This window comes from Chiloscyllium punctatum, chromosome 17 (genome assembly GCF_047496795.1).
Source record: "Chiloscyllium punctatum isolate Juve2018m chromosome 17, sChiPun1.3, whole genome shotgun sequence".
NCBI lineage: Eukaryota > Metazoa > Chordata > Chondrichthyes > Orectolobiformes > Hemiscylliidae > Chiloscyllium > Chiloscyllium punctatum.
This window is the reverse complement of record NC_092755.1, coordinates 45,099,592-45,122,702: the sequence shown is the minus strand read 5'-3', so window position 1 is coordinate 45,122,702 and position 23,111 is coordinate 45,099,592. Positions and strand designations below refer to the sequence as shown.

Sequence of the window (23,111 nt, the reverse complement as noted above, 5' to 3'; positions counted from 1 at the left end):
AGTTAAACTCTCTCTATGGCAAGTGTATATTTTCTTGAGTAAAGAGATCAGAACTGCATATAATACTCCAGGTGTTACCCCACACTTGCCCTTTTTCATATTAACAAGACATTCTTGGTTCTGTACTTAAAGTCCTCAGTAAAGACTAACATACTATTTACCTTCTTAACTGCTTCCTGCTTCAACATGCACATCTGGTTTCTGTGACTGGTGTACAAGGGCACTCAATTTCCTTTGTACATCAAGATTTCCTAAACTGTAGGAATTCTTCTGCCATCAAATTATTGCACATGTAGTTTTGCCAGTAAGTTTTGCATGTTAAATAAAAGTCAGCCATGATTACGGTGGCACAGTGGTTAGCACTGCTGCCTCACAGCGCCAGAGACCTGGGTTCAATTCCCACCTCAGGCAACTGACTGTGTGGAGTTTGCATGTTCTCCCTGTGTCTGCGTGGGTTTCCTCTGGGTGCTCCGGTTTCCTCCCACAGTCCAAAGATGTGCAGGTCAGGTGAATTGGCCATGCTAAATTGCCTGTAGTGTTAGGTAAGGGGTAGATGTACGGGTATGGGTGGGTTGCGCTTCGGCGGGGCGGTGTGGACTTGTTGGGCCGAAGGGCCTGTTTCCACACTATAGGTAATCTAATCTAATTACTGGAGCAACCTCATTGCACGTACAGGTATTTTAAATTTTAGTTTAGTATTATCCCCTACCTCAGTATAACTGAACGGAGGCCTTTAGACAACATCTACTATTGTTTTCGCTCCTTTGTTGCTTCTTAGTTCCACGGGATTCTATGTGTATTTTCCAAGGCAATAGCCTTCATTATTAACAAAAACAGAAATTGCTGGAGGATCTCAGCAGGTCTGGCTGTGTTTGTGAAGAGTAAACGTTTTGAGCCCAGTGATCTTCCCTCAGAACATCTGAAGAATTTCAGTTCATAGATGCTACCAGACCTGCTGAGTTTCTCCTGATATTTCTATTTTTGTTTGCTTCAGATCTCCAGCGTCTACAGTTCTTTATTTCGTCCTTTATTATTCTGCTGATTCCATGCTTTACTAAGAGAAAAAAACACCACCTCTCTGTTCTCCCTTGCCTCTCCTTTCTAAATATACCTTTGGATATTTGGTTCCCAGCCGTGTAACCTTACAGCCATGCCTCAGTAATAACATTTACATCATACTCACTTACAACATTTTTAAACTCTTCATCTATTATTCTTATTGCAATTGCTCCGTTTAATGCAATAAATTCAGGTTTGCCTTTTCAACATTTTTACACTTTTTGTGCTATTGCTCTGGTTGCTGTTACTCCGTTGGTTTTACCTCTGTCATCCAATTTTGCTTTGCACTTTTCTACCGTTGGTCCTTTATTTCCCCACAGCCGTTCCCTGACATCGCACCGCCGGAGCGGGGCGCTAACGGACACAACCTGGAGGCGGGAACATTCGGGGGGGCGGGACCTGGGCCCGGCCGCTGATTGGCCGCTGCCTCCTCGTGGACGGACCGTTGATGATGGGGGGCGGGTGGGGTGGGCGGCCCTGGCTCGTTGTCATGGCAACAAATTCCGGAAACAAGAGGCGCACTGCGGGCCTTCGAGCGGAGAGGGAGAGAGAGAGAAGATGGCGCATTACCGGGTAAGGGTGGGCGAAACGAGGAAAGGGTCTGGAGTGGGTACAACCCGGGGGCGAGCGGGAGTTTGGGGTGAGGATCACTTGAGGAGAGCCCAGGAGCAGGGACGGGTTGGGGTAACTCTGGGATAACCCAATGGGCCGGGTCTGGAGTTAGGACGACGGGGTTTGTAGGGGAGGGTCTGCAGTGGGAGTGACTGAGTTCGGGGCGGTAAGAGGGTCTGTAGTGGAGATGACTGGGCTTGAGGGGAAGGGTCTGGAGTGAGGACGATGGGGTTTGTGGGGGAGGGTCTAGAGTGGGGACGAGTAGGATTTTGGGGGTGGGTGGCGTCTGGAGTGGGGTCGACTGCGTTTGGGGTGGGGGAGAGGGTCTGTTGTGGATACAACTAGGTTTGGGGTGGGTGGGGAAGAGGGTCTGTTGTGGGAATGCCTGGGGTTGTGGTCTGCAGTGAGGGTGACCTGAGGGGGGAGACAGGGGAAATGGAGAATGGCTGAAGGAGAAGTTGGTGCCATGTGCTAGAGTTCATAAGTGGGATTTGGGGGGGGTGCTGGGTGAAATTGGGTTTTGTATAGGGCAAGTGGGTGGAAGGCAGGGGTGAGTAGATGGAGTGAGATAGGGTGAGTGGGGGTCACATGGAGTGAGTTGGGTAAGATTAAGGAGGATGTTTGAGGAGGCAGTGGCAAGAGAAAGTGTGGTGTCTAGGGGGAGGAGAGTGGGATGGAAGACGTGGTGGAGAGGTGAGTTGGGGGAGGGTTGGTGGGTGTTGGATTTGACAAGAAGGACTGGGGAGAGAGCATTGGGATGACTGATTTTTGGGTGTCTGGATGTGGGGACATTTGGGGGTCTGCTTTTGATTGTCTTTTACCTGAGTGGTATGGTAGTGGTGTGGTGAGTAAGTTTGCAGATAACACCAAAATTGGTGATATTGTGGACCGTGATGAAGGTTATCTAACATTGCAAAGAGATCTTGATCATTTGGGCCAATTGGCTGAGGAGTGGCAGATGGTGTTTCATTTGGTTAAATGCAAGGTATTACATTTTGGCAAAACAAAGGCAGGAATTATACAATTAATGGATGGGCTTTGGCCCTTATTGTAGAACAGTGAGATTTATCGGTTCAGACACAATTCTTTGAAATTTGCATCATGCCTAGGTAGGGTAGTTAAGATATTTAGCAGGTTTACCTTCTTCACTCAGGCTTTTAAGGATGTTATGTTGAAGTTACTGATAATATTCCTAGAATGAAAGGAGAGGCTATCCAGCCTTACCTTTTATAACCTTGAAATTCAATGTGGCGCTGTCCCTTCCCCTTGCCTAACTAATTTCTCCCAGTGGTGCGCACAAACCCACGTGCAAAGAACCCCCATTCTGGTTCAGGTGGGGGCCATTCTGCTTGATTAAATTAGATTCCGTACAGTGTGGAAACAGGCCCTTCGGCCCAATAAGTCCACATCGACCCTCCAAAGAGTAACCCACCCAGACCCATTCCCTCTGACTAATGCACCTAATACTATGGGCAATTTAGCATAGCCAATTCACCTCTTTGTGACTGTGGGAGGAAACCCACGCAGACACAGGTGGAATGTGCAAACTCCACACAGACAGTTATCCAAGGCTGGAATCAAACCTGGGACCCTGGTGCTGTGAGGCAGCAGTGCTAACCACTGAGCCACCATGCTGCCCCAAAAGGTTCCATCTTCCACAGAAACAGTTCCTGTTATTCGGGAATCTAAACCCTCCCTGCTGTACCAACTCTTGAGCCAAGCATTCACCTGACTTATTCTTTTATTTCTCTCCTCACTAGCACATGGCAGTTGGAGTAATCTGGAAATCTGAGATCCTGCTCTTTAGACTATATTGCTCAGCTACCTAAATTCTTGATGCCTGTCCCTCATTTCCAATGTCATTGGTAATGATGTACTACAACCTCTGTCTTGTCATCCTGCAGCCTCTGTGGCATCCCTGACCCTGGCACAGAGGTAATATCACCTTGGAGTCATTTCTGTGGCCAGAGAAACACCTGGCTGTTCCTTAAATGAATCCCTATCATTGTTGCTCCTGCTTTCTTCCCCAAATCTTGGACAGTCCAGCTGCTTCTGGCGCTAGAAGCTTGGCTCTGTCTGTGCTTTCTTGAGGAACCAATGCCCTCATCAGCTTCCAGAATGGAAAACTGATTTGTGGGTAGGACCTGGGGTGGGGAATCCTGCACTACCTGCCTGTTTCTCCTTGACTGCCTGGTGGTCACCCATTCCCTTCTTTCCTCCAGTCCCTTGAGCTGCATTGTGACCCCCTCGGAGCTCATGTTTCTCTGTTAGCACTTCCTGCACACGGTATCTGGAATGCCAGTTGGGTCCATGGAGGATAGGAATGGAGTCAAGGAGCTATCATAGACATGTCAAATGCATGTACCTATTAGTGGCATAAACACATCATTCCTCTTCCTCTTGTTTTTCTCCAGGCTGGTGATTCCCGTAGAGAGCAATTTCGTAGATACTTAGAGAAAGGTGGTGTACTGGATACACTTACAAAAGGTGAGGTGCTGTTTTCACTTTTTTTGTTCATTTGTGGGATGTAGGTGTTCCTGGCTGGGCTGGCCTAGCCTGTATTGCTCTAATTGTCCCTGAGGTGTGGTGGTGAGCTGCTTTCTTTAACTGCTGCAGTCCATGTGCTGTAGGTACACACACAAGAAGGGAGTTCCAGGATTTTCACCTTGTGATACTGATGGAACAGTGTTTTATATATACACCAATTCAGGATGATGTGTGGCGTGAAACGGATCTTGCAAGTATCTGCTGCCCCTGTTCTGGATGTTGGTTTCGAAGTGGTGTCTAATGAGTCTTGGTGAATTTCTGCAGTGCATCTGAATGCCTTATTGTATTCATATATAAATATGAAACATTCTGGGGATGTTCATAGACATCTTAGGCAACAAAATCAGATGCAGAAGTCCCCAGTGGTAATATTTGGGCAGGTATTGAACAAATCTTGGAACATTGAAGCAGATCTTAGGTACATCTTGAAAGCAACAATAATCTGACCCTTCCTCTCATGTTTTTCTTCTTAACTTGGTTCAAGGGGTTGGCATTTTGGATGCCCCAGTCAGGTAATCAGTGATTCAACAGCTGAGCAAATGATCTATATGGATTCTTTCAATGTAGGAGTATTAGAGCAGCTGCCTTTTCAAATAGTCAGTCCAACAGGTCTGCCCTTTTGGGTGGATACACAAAGGATGCAATTTGAAATACAGGCAGGGATACCTGACTGGTGGCCTCAACCGACACCACTAAACAGATTATCTGATCCTTCTCATATTCCTGTCAGTAGGAACTGGCTGTGTGCAAATTAGTTGCTGTGTTTTCTACAGCATAAGAATGCCAACAAAAGGTATCGCTGAAGAGATATATTGCCCGTGTTTCTTGTGTTTCACGAATTGGGACTGAGAATGCCAAATTTCCAACCATCACAACAATTTATGTAACACGAGACTGTCTCCATGGCAACACAATGGCCAGTGTCTAATTACAAACCAATCAACACCCTTTTATCCTGTCATATAAACTGTTGTGATGATGGGTGTTGGAGTCACCAATTGCTGAAAAGAATTGTTAGTTGAGGCAACAGTTTCCACAGTCAGCATATGGCCTAAATACTCATGGCAACCAGATAAGATAATGAAGTGCTTCACGGAAATCTTAGTGGTGAAGAAAAACTTGTTACATAGTAAAGTGTAAGTGGGAAAGTCAGAACCCATTTGCATATTCAAAGTTCCCATAATCAAAGGCCTTAAGTAATTGCCATTACATATTTCTATGTAGGTATACTGAAATTGTAAGTGAAACAAACTGACAAATTAATCTTAAGGAATTTAGCTCAATTCATTTAGACAAATGGCTGTAGATAGTGGTGAGAAGCCTCCATCCCCTCAGCAGATACCAAGGACCTATTGATGTATAACAAAGGGTGTAAACTTTTTCAAAGGACAGTGGAAAATAAACTTTAAAAATCTCTCAACACCAAGTTATGTTCCAACAGCTTCACCTGGAAGTGCTAGCTTTTGAAGCGCTGTGGCTGCAGAATATACTGCACAAGCTCCTGATGAAGGAGCAGCGCTCCAAAAGCTAGTGCCCCAGATAAACTTGCTGGACTATAACCTGATGTTGTGTGATCTGTGTACACCCCATTCCAACACCAGCACTTCCACATAATGGAAAACAAATAATATTGTAAGGGGGCAATTGCAAAAAATTAGTCATACTTGACCTACTCTTGGGAAATTAGGCAGGGCAGGTGACTGAGATGTCAGTGGGGGAGTACTTTGGGGCCAGCAACTATAATTCTATTAATTTTAAAATAGTGATGGAAAAGGATAGACCAGATCTAAAAGTTGAAGTTCTAAATTGGAGGAAGGCCAATTTTGATGGTATTAGACGACAACTTTCAAAAGCTGATTGGGGCAGATGTTCACAGGTAAAGGGACAGCTGGAAAATGGAAGCCTTCAGAAATGACATAACGAGAGGCCAGAGAAAGTATATTCCTGTTAGGGTAAAAGGAAAGGCTGGTAGGTATAGGGAATGCTGGATTCCCTATTGAGAGTTTGGTTAAGAAAAAGAAGAAAGCATATGTCATGTATAGACAAGAAAGATCAAATGAATCCTTAGAGTATAAAGGCAGTAGGAGTATACTTAAGAAGGAAATCAGGAGGGTAGAAAGGGGACATGAGATAGCTTTGGCAAAAAGAGTTAAGGAGAATCCAAAGGGTTTTTACAAATACATCAAGGACAAAAGGTAACTAGGGAGAGAATAGGGCCCCTCAAAGATCAGCAAGGTGGCCTTTGTGTGGAGTCACAGGAGATGGGGGAGATATTAAACAAGTATTTTGTATCAATATTTACTGTGGGAAAGGACATGGAAGATATAGAATGTAGGGAAATAGATGGTGACATCTTGAAAAAGTCCATATTACAGAGGAGGGAAGTGCTGGAAGTCTTGAAACACAAAAGGTGGTTAGATCCCCAGGACCTGATCAGGTATATTCTAGAACTGTCTTTCCAATATTTAATGGGAGGAATTAAAGCAAAAAATATCTGGACATGGTCACCCACCCACCTGTGTCTGTGGAGAAAGGGTTAATATTTTGTCTCTGTTTGAGACTAACAGTATTTAAAAACAAGTTCTTCTCTCACCCCTAATTTTCCCTCCAACCCCCTGCCAAACTTAGTTGAAAGGCAACATTTCACATTTTAAAACTTTCATTGTGAGGAATGGCTAAGAGCACTATTGAGCAAACTACAGAGAGGACCATTTCCCTTTTTGAAGTTAGTCACCTTGTTACAGGATTGCAGTCCACAGTTGCTCCCAGTTTCAGATGGACTCCTGTACCCCCAACTAATTGTAACTGAATGACTGTATTGATGTACTTTTCCCAATTTTCAGAGTTTCTGAAATCCACCACCAGCTGGTAAAGCCATTTCCAATGATTCTCCTTTCCTGACCATGCCAGAACAAATCTCTTACTCTAGAAAGTTGCAGGATATGTTTTTTTTGACTAAAGAATGCCTCTCCTGCTTTTGACAGTCACAGAATCTCAAGAGGCCATTAATTCACTGTGCTTACAGAGCCGGACCAGAAATTACAGCCTATCATCTAGTGTTTTATCCCCAAATCCCTGCATTCCATTACGATCCAAAAAAACTATCCATTATTCTCTTGAATGCCTTAACTGAACTTCCCGCCTCCAAGTTTTAGGCAGTAGTCTCCAAACCCTAACTACTCCCTGTGTGAGCAATTTCTTTTTGCATCACCCTTGCTTTGTTGCATGTCACTTTAAATCTAAGGCCCCTTGTTCTTGTTTCTTTTGCAAGTGGAAATAGTTTCACTTTATCTTCTCTGTCCAATCCACTCATGATTTTGAAAACCCCATTCAGATCTCCCCTCACTGCCTTCTCTCCAGGATGAACAGTCCCCAACTCCCATCAATCATAGTTGAAGTTCCTCAAACTGGAGCCATATCTCGTAAATCATTCCTACATCGTGTCCACTCAACTTGATTACTGAATGTGGCACCCACAACTGTACACAGTACTCAAACAAGTGTCTTGTGCAAGCTCAACATCACCCTCCTTGCTTTCATAATCTATGCCCCTTGTGACTCAGTCAAAACCAACTTTTTTTTGTTGCTGAACAGAGAACCTGTGTTTTCTGCCCATAATGTTAATTGATTTGAAGAAAAGGTCAGTAATCTGATTTCATAATGGTTTTCTTTATCCCATCCCTGCGAAGTGTGAACTCCTTTATATCCAGGAGTAAATAATTTATTATTCATGATTCCAGACCCCCTTCCTCTGAGAAACAAATAGATGGTTAACATCATAACAGTTTACAAGTTGACACCTACAACACCTTCCCAGGGTTTGGAAGATTTGAAGTCTGTTTATTGTAAACTCTCAGGATGTTTCCATTGTCCAGAAGCAATAAATAGTTTGTGAACCAACTGCCATTCCATCCCTTTCTTTAGCTTGTCACCTTCTCTGTCACCATGACCTATTCTCCTCTCCCCTCCCTACCCACTCCAGTGGGACTGTTTGTTCTTTCAAGTCTGGCAGTTAGATACACCACTCTTTTGCCATTCTTAGATTCTGATAACTTAATCTGAACTATCAGCATTCCTAATCCACCACCACTAACCACAACTATCGAAAAAGTGCTGCCCCTTCCACACTTCACTTTAACTCTGGTGAAGAGTCATCTAGACTTGCATTAGATTGCTGTTTGACTGTAGTTGCACCTGACCTGCTGTGATCTCCAGTGTCTAGTTTTCAGTACAGATTCCTGCATCTGCAGTAATTTGATCCTACACCTTTGCTGTCAGTAAACTGCAAAACAGGTAACTTACCATGTTAAACTTACAGCTCCAATATTTTATGATCTCTTAAACCAAGTCATTACAATGATTTTGAGTTGAACATAGAACATAGAACAATACAGCACAGAACAGGCCTTTTGGCCCATGAAGTTGTGCCGAACATTTGTCCTAGCTTAAGCACCCATCCTGTACCTATCCAATTGCCGCTTAAAGGTCGCCAATGATTCTGACTCTGCCACCCCCACAGGCAGAGCATTCCATGCCCCCACCACACTCTGGGTAAAGAACTGACATCCACAACCCCCCCCCCCCCCCCCATACCTTCTACCCTTCACCTTAAATTTATGTCCCCTTGTTGAATACCACTGTTCTTTGGAACTCTTCTCCACAGGCTGCTATCGAAGCTGATTATTTCCAGTATTTTAAAAGTCTGATTTCTAGCATCTGCAAGAATATTTTGGGAGATTTCTGCTCATTTAGTACTGAATGTTGAGTACACTACTTGTTAATGTGCCAATGCCAAAGGTCAAAGTGCAGGGAAATGAAATCCTAAGACTATTTTTGGATTATGTTGCTGAGAGTGATGTGTAAATTAGAAATTTGAGGGGTTGTTGCTGTAAATGGTCCACTTGCTATTGCTTTATATCTTCACCTGCTTCATCAGAAATCTTTCTTCCGGCATCAGTTCAAAAATGGATGTTCATTGAATGTGCATTCAGTTCCATTTGTGACACCTCAGATGTTGAAAGCATGGGCTACTTCATTAGGGTAGACTGGTTAAGATGATAGAATGCATTCTTGCTGTCTGGTCTAGCCCCAATCAAACAGATGTACCCTTCAGGGCTTGACTCAGTGATGCTACCAAAATCTGTGTACAAGTTACATTGATATTTGCTGCAGAGTACATTCTGTGCCTTAAAAGCCATAGAGCATGTGGGATAGTTTAATCATGGTACCTTAAAATTTTGGTTTTTGTTTTTGCGTTTGCATGCTGTTATAGTATTTAGTGAATGTATAGAATTGAAATGTTATGTTTTTCAGTGCTGGTTGCCCTCTATGAGGAGCCGGAGAAGCCCAACAATGCAATGGAGTATCCTTTATTGCTCGAAGAAGAACAGAAAACACTGACTTCATTCAGAAAGTCTGCGTTGAAAAAGCTGTGACCTTGTTAGTTCACGCTTGAGGTGTAGATACTGCTGCTAGGTCAGCATTTATTGCCTGTGTTTCATTGTCCTTATCAAGTTGGTGTGATTGTGCTGGACTTGGACTACTGTCATGATTTAAGATAAATTTAAGTGACCCATTCCAGAAGGCATGAGGTTAGAGCTGCACACAGACCAGATTGGTTTAAAATGGCTGATTTCTTCTATTGAAAGGACTAAAAAGTAACCAGTTGGATACTTACAAGATTCAAACAGCTGTGTGGTCAGTTTCACTGATTCTAGATTTTTTTAATTTTCCAATTTGGTAGAAATAGAAGAAGGCTGGCATTTCACACAACCAAATTATCTCCAGATAGAACAAGATGACTCTGTGGTTAGCGCTGCTGCCTCACAGCAGCAGGGACTTGGGTTTGATTCCAGTCTCTGGCAACTGTGTGGAGTTTGCATATTTGCTTCATGTCTGCATGGGTTTCCTCCCAGGTGTTCTGGTTGCCTTTCAAATGTTAATTTACCCACCTCAACCACTTCTGCAGGCAGCTTATTCCATGTCTATACCACTGAGTTTTTAAAAAAGCAAAAGGTTGCCTCCAGTTCCCATTTATTCTTTTCCCCTCTAACCTTAAACTGATGCCCTCTAGTCCTTGATTCCCCAACCCTTGGAAAAAGCTTGAGTGCATTCACTCTATCCATGCCCCTCATGATCTTATGAAGTGTATAAGTTCATAAGATATAGAAGCAGAATTAGGCCATTTGGCCTATCGAGTCTGCTCTGCCATTCAGTCATGGCTGCTATGCTCCTGAATCTCATTTTCCTGCCTTCTCTTCAGATCTGTTCAACTCATTACCACTTAAAAATCTGTCTTAACTCCTCAAATTTACACTCATTGCTGACTGAAAGTACATTTGCACACAATCCTGCTTCCAACTGGTTTGTAACTAGGTGTTCTCTCCTGCTTGAATGAACAGTTGTGTATTGGAGAGGGGAAAAAACTTTTAAAATTCACTTCAGTCCACATTCAAAAAAATGGAAAAGTAAGTATATTCTTTACGTTAGGGCTTAATTGGTTTATTCATCCAAGTTGAGGGTTGCCTGCAGATTGTAATGTGCGCTCTAGGGCAAAAGAAGTGATTGTGCTAATGTGGTGAGCAAAGATGCATAATTTTGATCTAGAGAAGCTCTTAAATGGCAGTCAAATTGTTACCAGTCACTGCTGTCTAAACAAATTGGAGCGGAGATTTCTATTGAAATATAGAAGCTAGGACTATTGTCAGAATACTGCTAGAGTATAGAGTCTTGCAGTAGCCATTGCCTTCAGCAGATTCCTGATCTGAGTTTTACAGCATGGAAAGGGGCCTTATAGGAGAAAGTGAGGACTGCAGATGCTAGAGATCGGAGCCGAAAATGTGTTGCTGGAAAAGTGCAGCAGGTCCGGCAGCGTCCTGAAGAAGGGCTTATGCCCGAAACGTCGATTCTCCTGCTCTTTGGATGCTGCCTGACCTGCGCTTTTCTAGCAACACATAAGGGGCCTTATAGTCTATTGTGGCGACATCAAGCACTTATCCATTCTAGTCTCACCTTGGCATTTGGCCCAAAGCCTTCTATGCTAAGATGTATCAAGTGTTCATGTAAGTATTTACAAAATGTTGTTGTGATGGTTTCTGCTCTCCCATCCTTCTTAGTCCCAGATAAAGACTGGAATCCCTCTGTGAAACATTCTTCCTTCAATCCAAACCTCCTACACATTACCTTAAATCTATCACCCTGGTTCTTGATTTATCTATTTATGGAAAAGGATTCTTATTGTCCACCCTATCAATGCCTTGGTTAATTTGCACACCTTAGTCAGGGTGGATCTCCTCTTCATACCACTTTCCACCCAGTCTTCCCTGCTCCAAGAAAAACTGAACTCCATCCTATCTTTAGTTGAAATGCTTTTGCCTAGGAAACATCCTCTGCACCCTCTTGAGTATAATCACATCCTTCCATACTGTGGTGAACAAAACTATATACAATACCTCCCCTTTGGTTTAATTCCAATCTTGTCTAGCTCCATTATAAGCCTCCTATTGAGTCACATAGAATGGTATGAATTGCTTTGAGAATAAAATCTATGCTACTTGGGTTGTTAGGCGTACACCAAGGTGAATTCTCAACTCGGTACTTGTGGCTGAAGTTCACAAATGCTTCAGGCTTGACTTTTCAATGATGTGCTGGGTTTCCCAATCACTGAGAATGGGGATAATTAAATGAGTGGACAGGCCATAAATGTCTGCCACCACAACTGGTTGTGACAAGACTGCAAAAGCTGTATCCTATTCGTTAGTGTGGGAAAGCTTACTCTCATTCTGTTAACACTGGGCGTTTTAGTGCTGTGTTTTAGCTTCACTAATTGACATCTCATTTTGCCTGGTTCTGCTCTTGGTAGGCTCTCCTGCAGCCTTCTTTGATCTAGGGTTGATTCCCTGCCTTCATGATGGTATTGGAATGGGAATATGCTGGGCAATGAGGTTTTATTCTGGTTTAACACAATCCTGCTGTTAATAGTCCACGTGTCTCATGAGTGTCCAGTCTGGAATTGCTAGTTTTGTTTAAAAACTATCCCATTTAACAGGGAGGTAGGGCAGAGAAGCAATTTGGGGAAAAATAAGCAGAATAATTCAGGAAGAGACAGGGAGCTTGACAGAAGTTTCAAGCCATTTATTTATCAGATGTTAAGGTAAATGGGAAGGTGTTAAAGCTAACGGCATTCTATCTGAACATATGAAGTGAGCAATAGAGAAATGTGAAGAGATGTCCTTTGGAAGGTAAAGGAAGAACGTTGATTTTACTGCCCCTCGGATGTTGCCTGAACTGCTGTGTTCTTCCAGCACCACTAATCCAGAATATAGATTTAATGGCAGCCTGAGAGATTGGGCAGGGATGTAAGGAATTGCATTTCCATTGGGAGTTGAATTTGGTGGGATACACTGAAAGTGTTGCTTAAAAAAAATTTTACTGAGGCTTTGCACTGATCAGTGCAATGCATAAGAAATACCAATATAAAGAGAAAGCAGTTAGTGTTGTAGCCATTACAGAGACTTGGATATCACAAAGACAGGAATGGTTGTTAGATGTTCCAGAGTTTAGATATTTCAAAAAGAATAGGGAGGGAGGTAAAAGAGGAGGAGTGGTATTGCAAGTCAGGGATAGTATCACAGCTGCATCATTGAGGAGCGTTTGTTTACTGAGTCAGTATGGGTGGAAGTCAGAAACAGAAAAGAAGTGGTCACTTTTATTGGGTGTTTTCTATAGACCCCCCCCCCCAATAACAAAGACATGGAGGAGCAGATTTTTGGAAAGGTGCAGAAGTAACAGGGTTGTCATGGGTGACTTCAACTTTTCTAATATTGATTAGAATCTACTTAGTGCAAATAGTTTGGATGGAGAAGATTTTGTCAGTTGTGCCCAAGAACGATTCTTGACTCTGTATGTATGTAGATAGAGAGACTTGACTAGAGTGGAGGTTATACTGGATTTGGTGCTTGGCAACAAACCAGGTCAGCTGTCCGATCTCTCAGAAGAGCATTTTGGTGATGACAACTCCTTGACCTTAACTATAGTCGGAGTGAGCGATAGGAGCAGACAGTATGGGAAAGTATTTATTTGGGGGAGGGGGAATTACAATGGTATTAGACAGGAACTGTGGAGCATAAGTTGAATAAGTATTCTCAGGGAAATGCATGACAAATGTGGAGGTTGTTTAAGGAGCACTTGAGTGCTGAATAGGTTTGTCCCACTGAGGCAAGAAAGGGATGGTAGGGTGAAGGAACCTTGGATGACAAGAGATGTGGAACATCTAGCCAAGAGGAAGAAGGAAGCTTACTTAAGATTGAGGAGGCAAGGATCAGAGAGGGCTTTAGAGGGTTACAAGGTAGCCAGGCAGGAACTGAAGAATGGACTTGGGAGAGCTAGAAAGGGGCATGAAAAAGCCTTTGTGCAGGATTAAGGAAAACCCCAAGGTGTTCTACACTCTTGTGAGGAACAAGAAGATAGCCAGAGTTAGGGTAGGGCTGATCAGGGATATTGGAGGGAACTTGTGCCTGGAATTGGAGGAGGTTGGGGAGGTCCTTAATGAATACTTTGCTTCAATATTCACTAGTGAGAGGGACCTTGTCATTTGTGAGGACACTGTGAAATAGGCTGATATGCTCGAACAGGTTAATGTTAGGAAGGAAATTTTGAAAAAACATGAGGATAGATAAGCCCCCTGGGCCAGATGAGATATCCCCAATGTTACTAGGGGAAGTGATGGAAGAGATTGCTGCACCTTTGGCGATGATATTTGTCCTCCCTGTCCACTTGGATAGTATAAGATGATTGGAGGGTGGCAAATTCTCAATAAAGAGAGTAGGGGTAATTGTGGGAATTAAGACCAGTCAGTCTTATGTCAGTGGTGGGCAAAGTATGGGAGAGGATTCTCCATCTGGATTTCCTTATTTGGAAAAGGATAGTTTGATTAGAGATAGTCGGTCAGCATGGCTTTGTGAGGTCTTGAGGATGTGACAAAGCATATTGATGAAGGTAGAGCAGTGGACGTGGAGTATATGGATTTTAGCAAGGCGTTTGTCACGGTTCCTCGTGGTAAACTCATTCAAAAAGTTAGGACGCATGAGAGACGGAAATTGGCTGGCATATAGAAGACAGAGTATTCAGCCTGGAGCTCTGGTGACCAGCAGGGATCTGATGTTCTGGGACCTCTTCTGTTTGTGATTTTTTTTCATATAAATGAGTTGGATGAAGAAGTGGAACAATGGGTTAATAAGTTTGCTGATGACACAGGGTGGAAGGGATAGGGCAGAAGACTGTTGTAGATTGCAGTGGGACATTGACAGGATGCAGAGCTGGGCTGAGAAGTGGCAGATGGAGTTCAACCTGGACAAGTGTGAAATGATTCATTTTGGAAGGTCGAATTTGAATGCGGATTACAGGGTTAAAGGCAGAATTCTTGGCAGTGTAGAGGAACAGAGGGATCTTTGGGTCCATGTCCATAGGTCCCTCAAAGTTGTCACCCAAGTTGATAGGGTTGTTAAGAAGGCACATGGCGTGTTGGCTTTCATTAGAAGGGGGATTGAGTTTAAGAGCTGTGCGGTTATGCTGTATCTCTGTAGAGCCAGGATAGACCGCACTTGGAATATTGTGTTCAGTTCTGGACGCCTCATTATAGGAAAGATGTGGAAGCTTTAGAGAGGATATAGAGGAGATTTACCAGGTGCTGCCTGGACTGGAGGGCATGTCTTATGAAGAAAGGTTGAGGTTACTAAGGCTTTTATCATTCGAGCAAAGAAGGATGAGAGGTGACTTGACCGAAGCGTACAAGATAAGAGGTGTGGATAGCCAGAGATGTTTTCACAGGGTGGAAATAGCTATCGCGGGGGGACATAATTTTAAGGTGATTGGAGGAAGTTTTGGGGAGATATGAGGGTAGGTTTTTCAAACACAGTTGTGGGTGTATGGAATGCACTGCCAACAGTGGTAGTCAGATACATTATGGACATTAAGTGACTTTTGGCTAGGCACATAGATGATAGTAAAATGTAGGGTATGTACGTTAATTTGATCTTGGATAAAAGGCCGGCACCACATCGAGGCCTGAAGGGCCTGTACTATGCTGTACTGTTCTATGTTGTATGTTCTTAACAATGGGAGAAAGTGAGGACTGGAGATCAGAGCTGAAAATGTGTTGCTGGAAAAGCGCAGCAGGTCAGACAGCAATGACTTGCCAATTAATTGGCATTTTGCTCTCATCCAGTATAGATGCTGTCTGTAAGCTCTGGTTAGGCTGTAATTAGCATGTTTCAAAGGAGGTTGAGGAGATTTGCTAGAAGTTAGTACAAGGTTGATAAGGTGGACAACAAAATGCTGATCCCATTTGCTGTTCCTTCAAGAAGTAGGGAACCTAAATGTAGATTTTGGAACAGCTGTCAGGGGCTATGAGGATTCAATTCTTTCCGCATTGAGTGGTAATAACCTCAAACCTTCCATCTACCAGGATGGTGAAAGCAGTGACTTTCAGTAATTTCAAAAGAAAATTGAATAGAATTTGAGTGAAATAAATTTGCAGGGTAAGTTTGCTATTTCATTTTAACTTCCATGACTTAATTTCCTAGGAAGGCAAACAAAAATTAATTTTATAATTGTTCTTTCGTGCTTCATGAAGCTTTTTGTCAGCCTTCTATTTTACTGCCTCCACTTTCACTTACTTTAAATCTGTCATCATTCATGGTTTTTCTTACTAGCTAGTGATGGATCAGCAAAGAGATTGAATCTGTTGCTTTAAGCTTAATTCAGAATAATTAAATGCAACTTCAGTGCATTTTCTATAGCAATATTTTAAGTGTGCTATGGTATGGTAGAAAGTCTGTTCTCCCCATTTCTGTGTAGCTAGCTCAGTGCAACAATCTGACTATTAAAAGGTGCATTGTTTGTTTCCTTAATATTGTTAGTTTTTTGAAACAGCATTTGGGAACATCAGGCCCCGAGACTGCAGATGTGGAAACACTGCGACTTGAAGTGATAGAACTAAGACAGAAATATGAATTGCTGCTTGAAGAAAATAAGGATTTAAAAGCGAAGGTAATGCACTATGCTATGCGGTATACGGAGTACCTGTACCCAGTTGCTCAATGTTTCCCATTGTGTAAAGCCCTTTTGAATTATTACATTGGATTTATCCAGTTTTCATCAATCATTTTCTTAAGTTTATAAGACTCAATAGGCAGAATACTAAGATGAATGAAATGCATGCTCAGAGATGGAAGAAAATAAAGCAAGTTCTGACTATTATTTTGCTCGACAAATCCGTGGACTCACAGCTACCTTGATTTAATCTCCTGCAAGGACACTTAATCTCCCTGCTCCTCATCCATGCATCTGTTCAAAGTTTGGGAGAAGATTTGTAGCTCGGGTGCTCGTTGTTGTGGTTCTGTTCGCCGAGCTGGGAATTTGTCTTGCAAACATTTCGTCCCCTGTCTAGGTGACATCCTCAGTGCTTGGGAGCCTCCTGTGAAGCGCTTCTGTGCTGTTTCCTCCGTTCATCTCATCAAATGATGTAACCTTCTCAACCAAGGATTGCCCTACCTTGCTATTTGAATCTATTTCAGACCTGTTCCTTTTCCCCTTTCTTTCAGAGCCATGGTGTGGTTCCTGTTTTGCCCAAATAGCAGTGTTCCTCATGTTATCCTTTGCCATTTCCACATGTCTAGTGTGATTCCACAACCAAATGCATATTCCTTTTATTCTTCTCTATTGATATTCTGAAAATCCAAGTCAAATCCTCAGTCACCCTAAACTTGGTACTTTCCGACAGTATTTTTTCATTAAAGCTCAGGAGTTGCAACACTTGTCCTTTTGTCTCTTCACCTGCCATCATCCTATCTGTCAGCCTTATACTTTGCTGCCACAATTGCTACCAACTTCTGAAATAGCAAGTAAGGTGCCAAGGGCTCTTTCTAAATACTGCTGAGTCAATTGTTCTGTAATTCATTCTGGGGGCACCAAACATGAAATTAAATATGAAATTATCATATACTCGTGTAATAGTTTTTTTAACTAAGGTTAAATTTATGGGATCAACTATTACATGGATACTGCTTTTGAGGGGGTGAATTTCATGCCTGTCAAAATTCATATCATATCAATTAGCGAAGTCCAAATGATCTCTAAATAAAGAGAAAAGACAATGAATTAGGTAATTCTGAAAACCCAGAGCAGGACACAACAGCCAGCAGACTGGGACCAAAGCGGAACAACCAGAAGACTGGAGAGAGGCATGATGATGGCTGGCACACCGACTCCTAAATGTTGGTCTGTTGTCTGTGAAGAACTAGGGTTGACTTTTACATGTGATATTTGGAAAATTCCAGGCTATTTGGCCAAAAATAGGAGTCGACTTTTAAGTCAACTATTACTCGAGTATATATGGTATAATGCAATTTTCTTTATACTTTACTTTGCACAGCTGCTATCCTGTAACTCTCATCTCTCCTAAAACACCTTCTATATCTCTTATCCCTTTTGGTTTGTGCCCCAACAAACTTGCCCTGTTTTCTGGGCATCCTTTTTGTTTTCTCTCTCTTTTTCACTAACTTAACCTCCGAGTCAGACACTCCTATAGCACAGCAACAGGCCATTTGGCCCAAACAGGTCCATGCTGACCAACGCTAACCCCATTTCCCTGCACTTGGCCCATATCCTTCTAAATCTTTCCTATCCATGTATTTGTCAGAATGTCTTTTAAATATTGTTAATGTACTGCCCCAACCACTTCTCCTGGCATCTAATTCCATAACTTTTTTTAAAAAGTTGCCCCTCTGGTTCCCTTTTATTCTTTCCACTCTAACCTTAACTGCTGCCCTCTAGTCCTTTTGATTTCCCCAACCCTGGGGGAAAAAGACTGAGTGCATTCATCGTATCCATGCCCCTCATGATCCTATAATTTGGAGATGCCGGTGTTGGACTGGGGTGTACAAAGTTAAACATCACACAACACCAGCTTATAGTCCAACAGGTTTAATTGGAAGCTCACTAGCTTTTGCAGAGTCACTCCTTCATCAGGTGGTAGTGGAGGGCTCAATCGTAACACAGAATTTATATCAAAAATTTAGTGTGATATAACTGAAATTATACATTGAAAAATTGATTCTGTTAAGCCTTTCATCTGTTAGAATAACATAGTTTCACTTTCATGTGTAAATCACAAATCTTTTTAAAGTTGCATTCTCAGGTTAGCTGTTAACAATGGTGATAGCTAGACAATACGTTGAAGGTGTTAGCCCCCTGTGTTCTGTCTATGCCATGTGTAGATTGATTCTAATCTAAAAACTGGGATAACGGAGTTTTATGTGAATGCATGCAGTTTTTGAGTAAAGTACAATGTACCCCCACAAGTGTGTACACACCCACACCCCCACAAGTGTGTGTGTGTGTGTGTGTGTGTGTGTGTGTGTCTGTGTAGGGTGTCTTAAGTCTGAGGGTGTGTGTGTGTGTGTGTGAGAGATGGTGGTTACCTGTAATGTGACATGAACCCAAGGTCCTGGTTGAGGCCCTCCCTATGAGTACCGAACCTAGCTATCAGCCTCTGCTCAGCCACTTTTCCCTGCTCCCTGTGATTTACGCATGAAAGAAGTGAAACCATAATGTTGTTCTAATAGATGAAAGGCTTAACAGACAGACAATTTTTCAATGTAAAATTTCAGGTACATCACACAGAATTTATAGCAAAAATTTTCCAGTGTTAGGATTGAGCCCTCCACAACCTCCTTATGAAGGAGCGTCACTCCGAAAGCTAGTGTGCTTCCAATTAAACCTGTTGGACTATAACTTGGTGTTGTGATTTTTAACCATGATCTCTTATACATCTATAAGATCCCCCTCAGTCTCCTAGGCTCTAAGGGAGAAAGCCCTAGCTTGTCCAACCTGTCCCTATAACTCAGAGCTATCATATTTCTAGCTTTGTTCTAATAAAAGATCACAGAATTGATATTATAAACTCTATTTAACTCCATGCACAAAGACTATTCTGACCACAGCTAGTATACTGTAGACAGTTCTACTCACCAGAATATATGAAAAATATAATCATACCAATGGTGGTACAGAGAACACTTATGGGTGTTCTCTGATATGGAGAATTTTGGATTGAACCAGCTATGACACAGGTTAACTATTACTCACCATCCCAGATCCAGTCTGGGAATCAAAATCCATCAAAATGTGCCCTGATGGAGAAAGGTGTTGGATTGATATAATTTTCAGTTTTCAGTGTCAAGAGATCTAGATTATTACATTCAGTACAGAAAATGATTTTCATGCAACCTTTGGCTTAATCAAGGTGGTAGAAACCAAACCCTCTCCACAAATTTCACAAACCTGTCAATTGTGATGGCTGCCCAACCCTGTCCCCACACATTGTTAGTCTCACTACGCCAACTCTCCTACCAGATGTCTTCTCCACATTTCTGCTGTATACTAAGTATGCTAGAATAGATTTGTTGTTGTCCAATGCTGAAATAACTTGTTTCCCCTGCCTGATTGCTCATTGATTGGCTTGCTAGGGCAGTTTCAGAAGGCAGTTAAGAATCAACCACATCAGAGTCTGAAAACACATGTAGATCAGACAAGTACAACAGATTTACTTCCCTGAAGGAAGTTGGTGAACTAGATGGGTATTTATAACAATTGACAGTAGTCATGTGGTTGCCATTAGTCTAGCTTTTTTAAATTCCAGATTTTTATTGAATTTAAACTTCACTGTCAAACCTATGTCCCCAGAACATCCAATTGGGTTCTTCATTACTGTGCCACTGTACTACCACCTCACCTGAGGTGTTTGGGAAAAACTGGGTGTTTGAAGATATTGATTGAGATGGGGATACCTAGATTAAATATGTCCTTTTTTTTTTGATAACATTTCTTTCCTGTTATTAAAGGTCCCGGGCTAAACAGTTTGAGAGTATAACAGCTTATACTTGATTTTCAACCCTACTAGCAGGTTATGAAATCCACTAAATCTGGTTCTTTGTGAGTGAGTACTAGGAAAGCTTCTGGATTAAATTGGCCTCTTTCAGCACTGTGATGTAATTAGAGGCACCTCTATCCAGACTAACAATCAGGTGATTCCAATGCCAAACAACATAGTTGGTCCTTAAAGCTTCTGGTCAACTATGGATAGACAATAATTTGCCAAGAATGAGGGAATGGATGTGGTGCAAAACTAAACTCTTTAAATTGATGGAATATGGGTGGCTATGTGCAGTGATTTTTTTTTTGATTTGTATGAACGATTTGGATATATGCATGAGGAATAATAAAGAAGTTTGAATAGAGGAGGCATTTGAACTGTTAATCTGTGGGAAGAAAGAGTTTTGCATAGCTTGGGTCTGGGTTGGATGGTGTTTCGAGGGTTGGTGCAGACTCATTGAGCTATGTGGCCTCTTTCTGTACTGTAGGGATTCTATTATCCTAGCCAGCACCAAGTCCAGACCACCCAGCGCATCTCTGCTTATTGACATGCATTGGCTTCTGGTGCAACAGTATCTCTCTCTAGTTCTGTTAATCCCTCCATGACCATAGCCCTCCCTACGTCTCCAACTTCTGCTAACCTTCTAACATGCATAAGCTTATCTTTGGGAACTGTTTGGATAATAACTGAGTTTGGAACTGAAAAAAGATTATAAGGATAAAATGGAATAGTGGAATTAATTTAGGATTGTTCCAGTAAAGAACTGCTGTAGACATGATCGCTAAATGACCTGTTTTCAGTTGAAGTCTGACCACCTGTTCTTGTTCTGTCATGGCAGCTTTCAGTTTTATTACAGTAAACAGATGATTTAAAATTTAAAATTATTTTCAAGTAACAATGTTGGTGTGGTTCTGTTGCTGCGATAACCAAGCATTGGAACACTAGCACAATGACACAAATGTCTCAAATCAGAGGATGGTGTGTGTGTGTGTATGGAATGAGCTGCCAGAGGAAATAGTGGAGGCTGATATAATTGCAACACTTAACAAGGCAGGTGGATGGGTATATGAATAGGAAGGGTTGAGCGAGATATGGGCCAAGTGTTGGCAAATGGGACTAGAATAGATTGGGGTATCTAGTCAGCATGGACAGGTTGGACCGAAGGATCTGTTTCTGTGCTGCACATCTGACTTTCTAAATTTATTACTGATTTATTTTTTTTTTGGGAAGCCTGATTGTCTGAGTGTCTCTGATCCAAAATCATGGTATGTTTTAGAAGGGGTTTTAACTTTCTGCCCAGCTTAGAGACTTCAGTTTCCTGTTCCATTCACCCCATTAACAGGGGTTTGTGTAGGACTGGTTACTTTACAGACTTGTATAAACCATTGCTTCATAGTATGGCTAGCTCTAGTGTCAGTTGATTCAATTCCAATCTCCTCTGCCAACAGGTGAATCAACTGGACAGTGTGAATTAAATTTTAAAAATATTTAATTTAGGGGTCTTTTAGATTTGCAGGTCTTTTTCTTATGTGGGGGGGGGGGGTGTCTGCTCCAGTAAAATATTTAAAGATTTGATTCATGTTCTATACTGCTGAGTCTACAGTGAATGTTGTTTAAAAATCCTGTTCTGGTTTGTGCATTTTGTAGAACAATTTATATTCTTACTTTCTTGAACTGCAAAACTAAAACTCTTTCTTTGAAAGCAAAGCAGAATTTTTAGGTGTAGTCTGTGACAAAGTTTTGATGTGCAAGTCTCTGGGAAGTTCATTTTAATGGCAACTAAAGTATTTCAATCTGTTGTTCACAGCTTGCACAGTTCGAACCCCCAAAAGAGGAAGGGCAACCTGAATAATAAATCAAGACTTCCTGCATTATCAGAAGAACGCATGAAAGGGATCTGTTAAAATCATCTGGAGAATTGGCACCTATTCTGAAAGAAATGCAGCTAATCCTTTTTTGAGATTGCACATGCCAAAAAAAGTTACTTTCAACTAACAATGGTGCCATGGTTGTATGCCTGTCTGAAATGAAGCATTTGGAATTAGATATTCAGGACTTTTACAAAATGCGTTTAAATTCTACACAAACTTTGATTCAGAAATAGCCCTCCAATCCATGCACATGTTTCATTCTTGGAGCACTGTTGGATCTTTAAATTTGTTAATATTGGCATGATGTTACCAGAGATCTGAGACAAATTTTAGTAACTTTCTGTTTGACCAAACATGTTTGCTAAAGTCATTTTGCACTTTGTGGGGAGCTATACTAAATAATCTTGTCTTGCACATCCTGTTAGTTTGGGGACATGGAGAGATATTTTAGCTAGGGATTAACAGCTTTAAGTAACATTTAGGCCAATAGAATCTGCATTATCTGTTCACAAGCCAAACTGAACAAGTGGAACTTAGCAGCAGTCAAGTTTGAATATTGACCTTGTTGGATGGTTTCTTGTCATTGTGCCAGTATTTTGGAGGAAAGCTGGAAATCAGGCAATGATCCACGAACACCACACTGAGCACTGATGCGTTTGATCAGCAGGGAATAGTCTTATCAGCAAACTGTACTAATACTGAAAACAGGCCCATTTGGCTCAATTAATGTACAAGTTTTTTTTTCTAGTTGTACAGGAGTTCAAATTTTCCTTTTTTTTTGTATTTACTCAATAAATTTTTTTGCACATCATTGATTGAACAGTATTAGAAGATTCCTGTTCAAGAAAGCAGACACAGGATTTGTGTTCACAATGGAAATTACATCATAAGAGACTGTCCTACCCCTCCATGTAATGTTCTCAGCCCTTTAGTTGGAACTGTGCCTAAATCTGTTATTTTCCTTTGGTTAATCATTAAATTCATTCTGCAAAGAAAATAAACAATTGCTCTCTTTCATGGCCACCCAGCCCTCTCCTCCCTGAATCCATCCATCTGTTTTCCTTTATCTCCCTCTGCTGCTCACTTTG

The 23,111-nt window shown here is 41.9% G+C and overlaps 1 protein-coding gene across 1 annotated transcript; it reads left to right on the top strand.

Annotated features, from left to right (window-relative positions):
- The first annotated feature begins 1,554 nt into the window (after nucleotides 1–1,554).
- mycbp (MYC binding protein) lies at nucleotides 1,555–22,834 on the top strand. The gene is made up of 5 exons (XM_072587039.1): nucleotides 1,555–1,632; nucleotides 4,086–4,158; nucleotides 9,532–9,580; nucleotides 16,137–16,266; nucleotides 21,960–22,834. Exons 1-5 carry the CDS (start codon nucleotides 1,618–1,620, stop codon nucleotides 22,002–22,004), a joined length of 312 nt encoding a protein of 103 aa, XP_072443140.1. The 5' UTR covers nucleotides 1,555–1,617; the 3' UTR covers nucleotides 22,005–22,834.
- The last annotated feature ends 277 nt before the right edge of the window (nucleotides 22,835–23,111 follow it).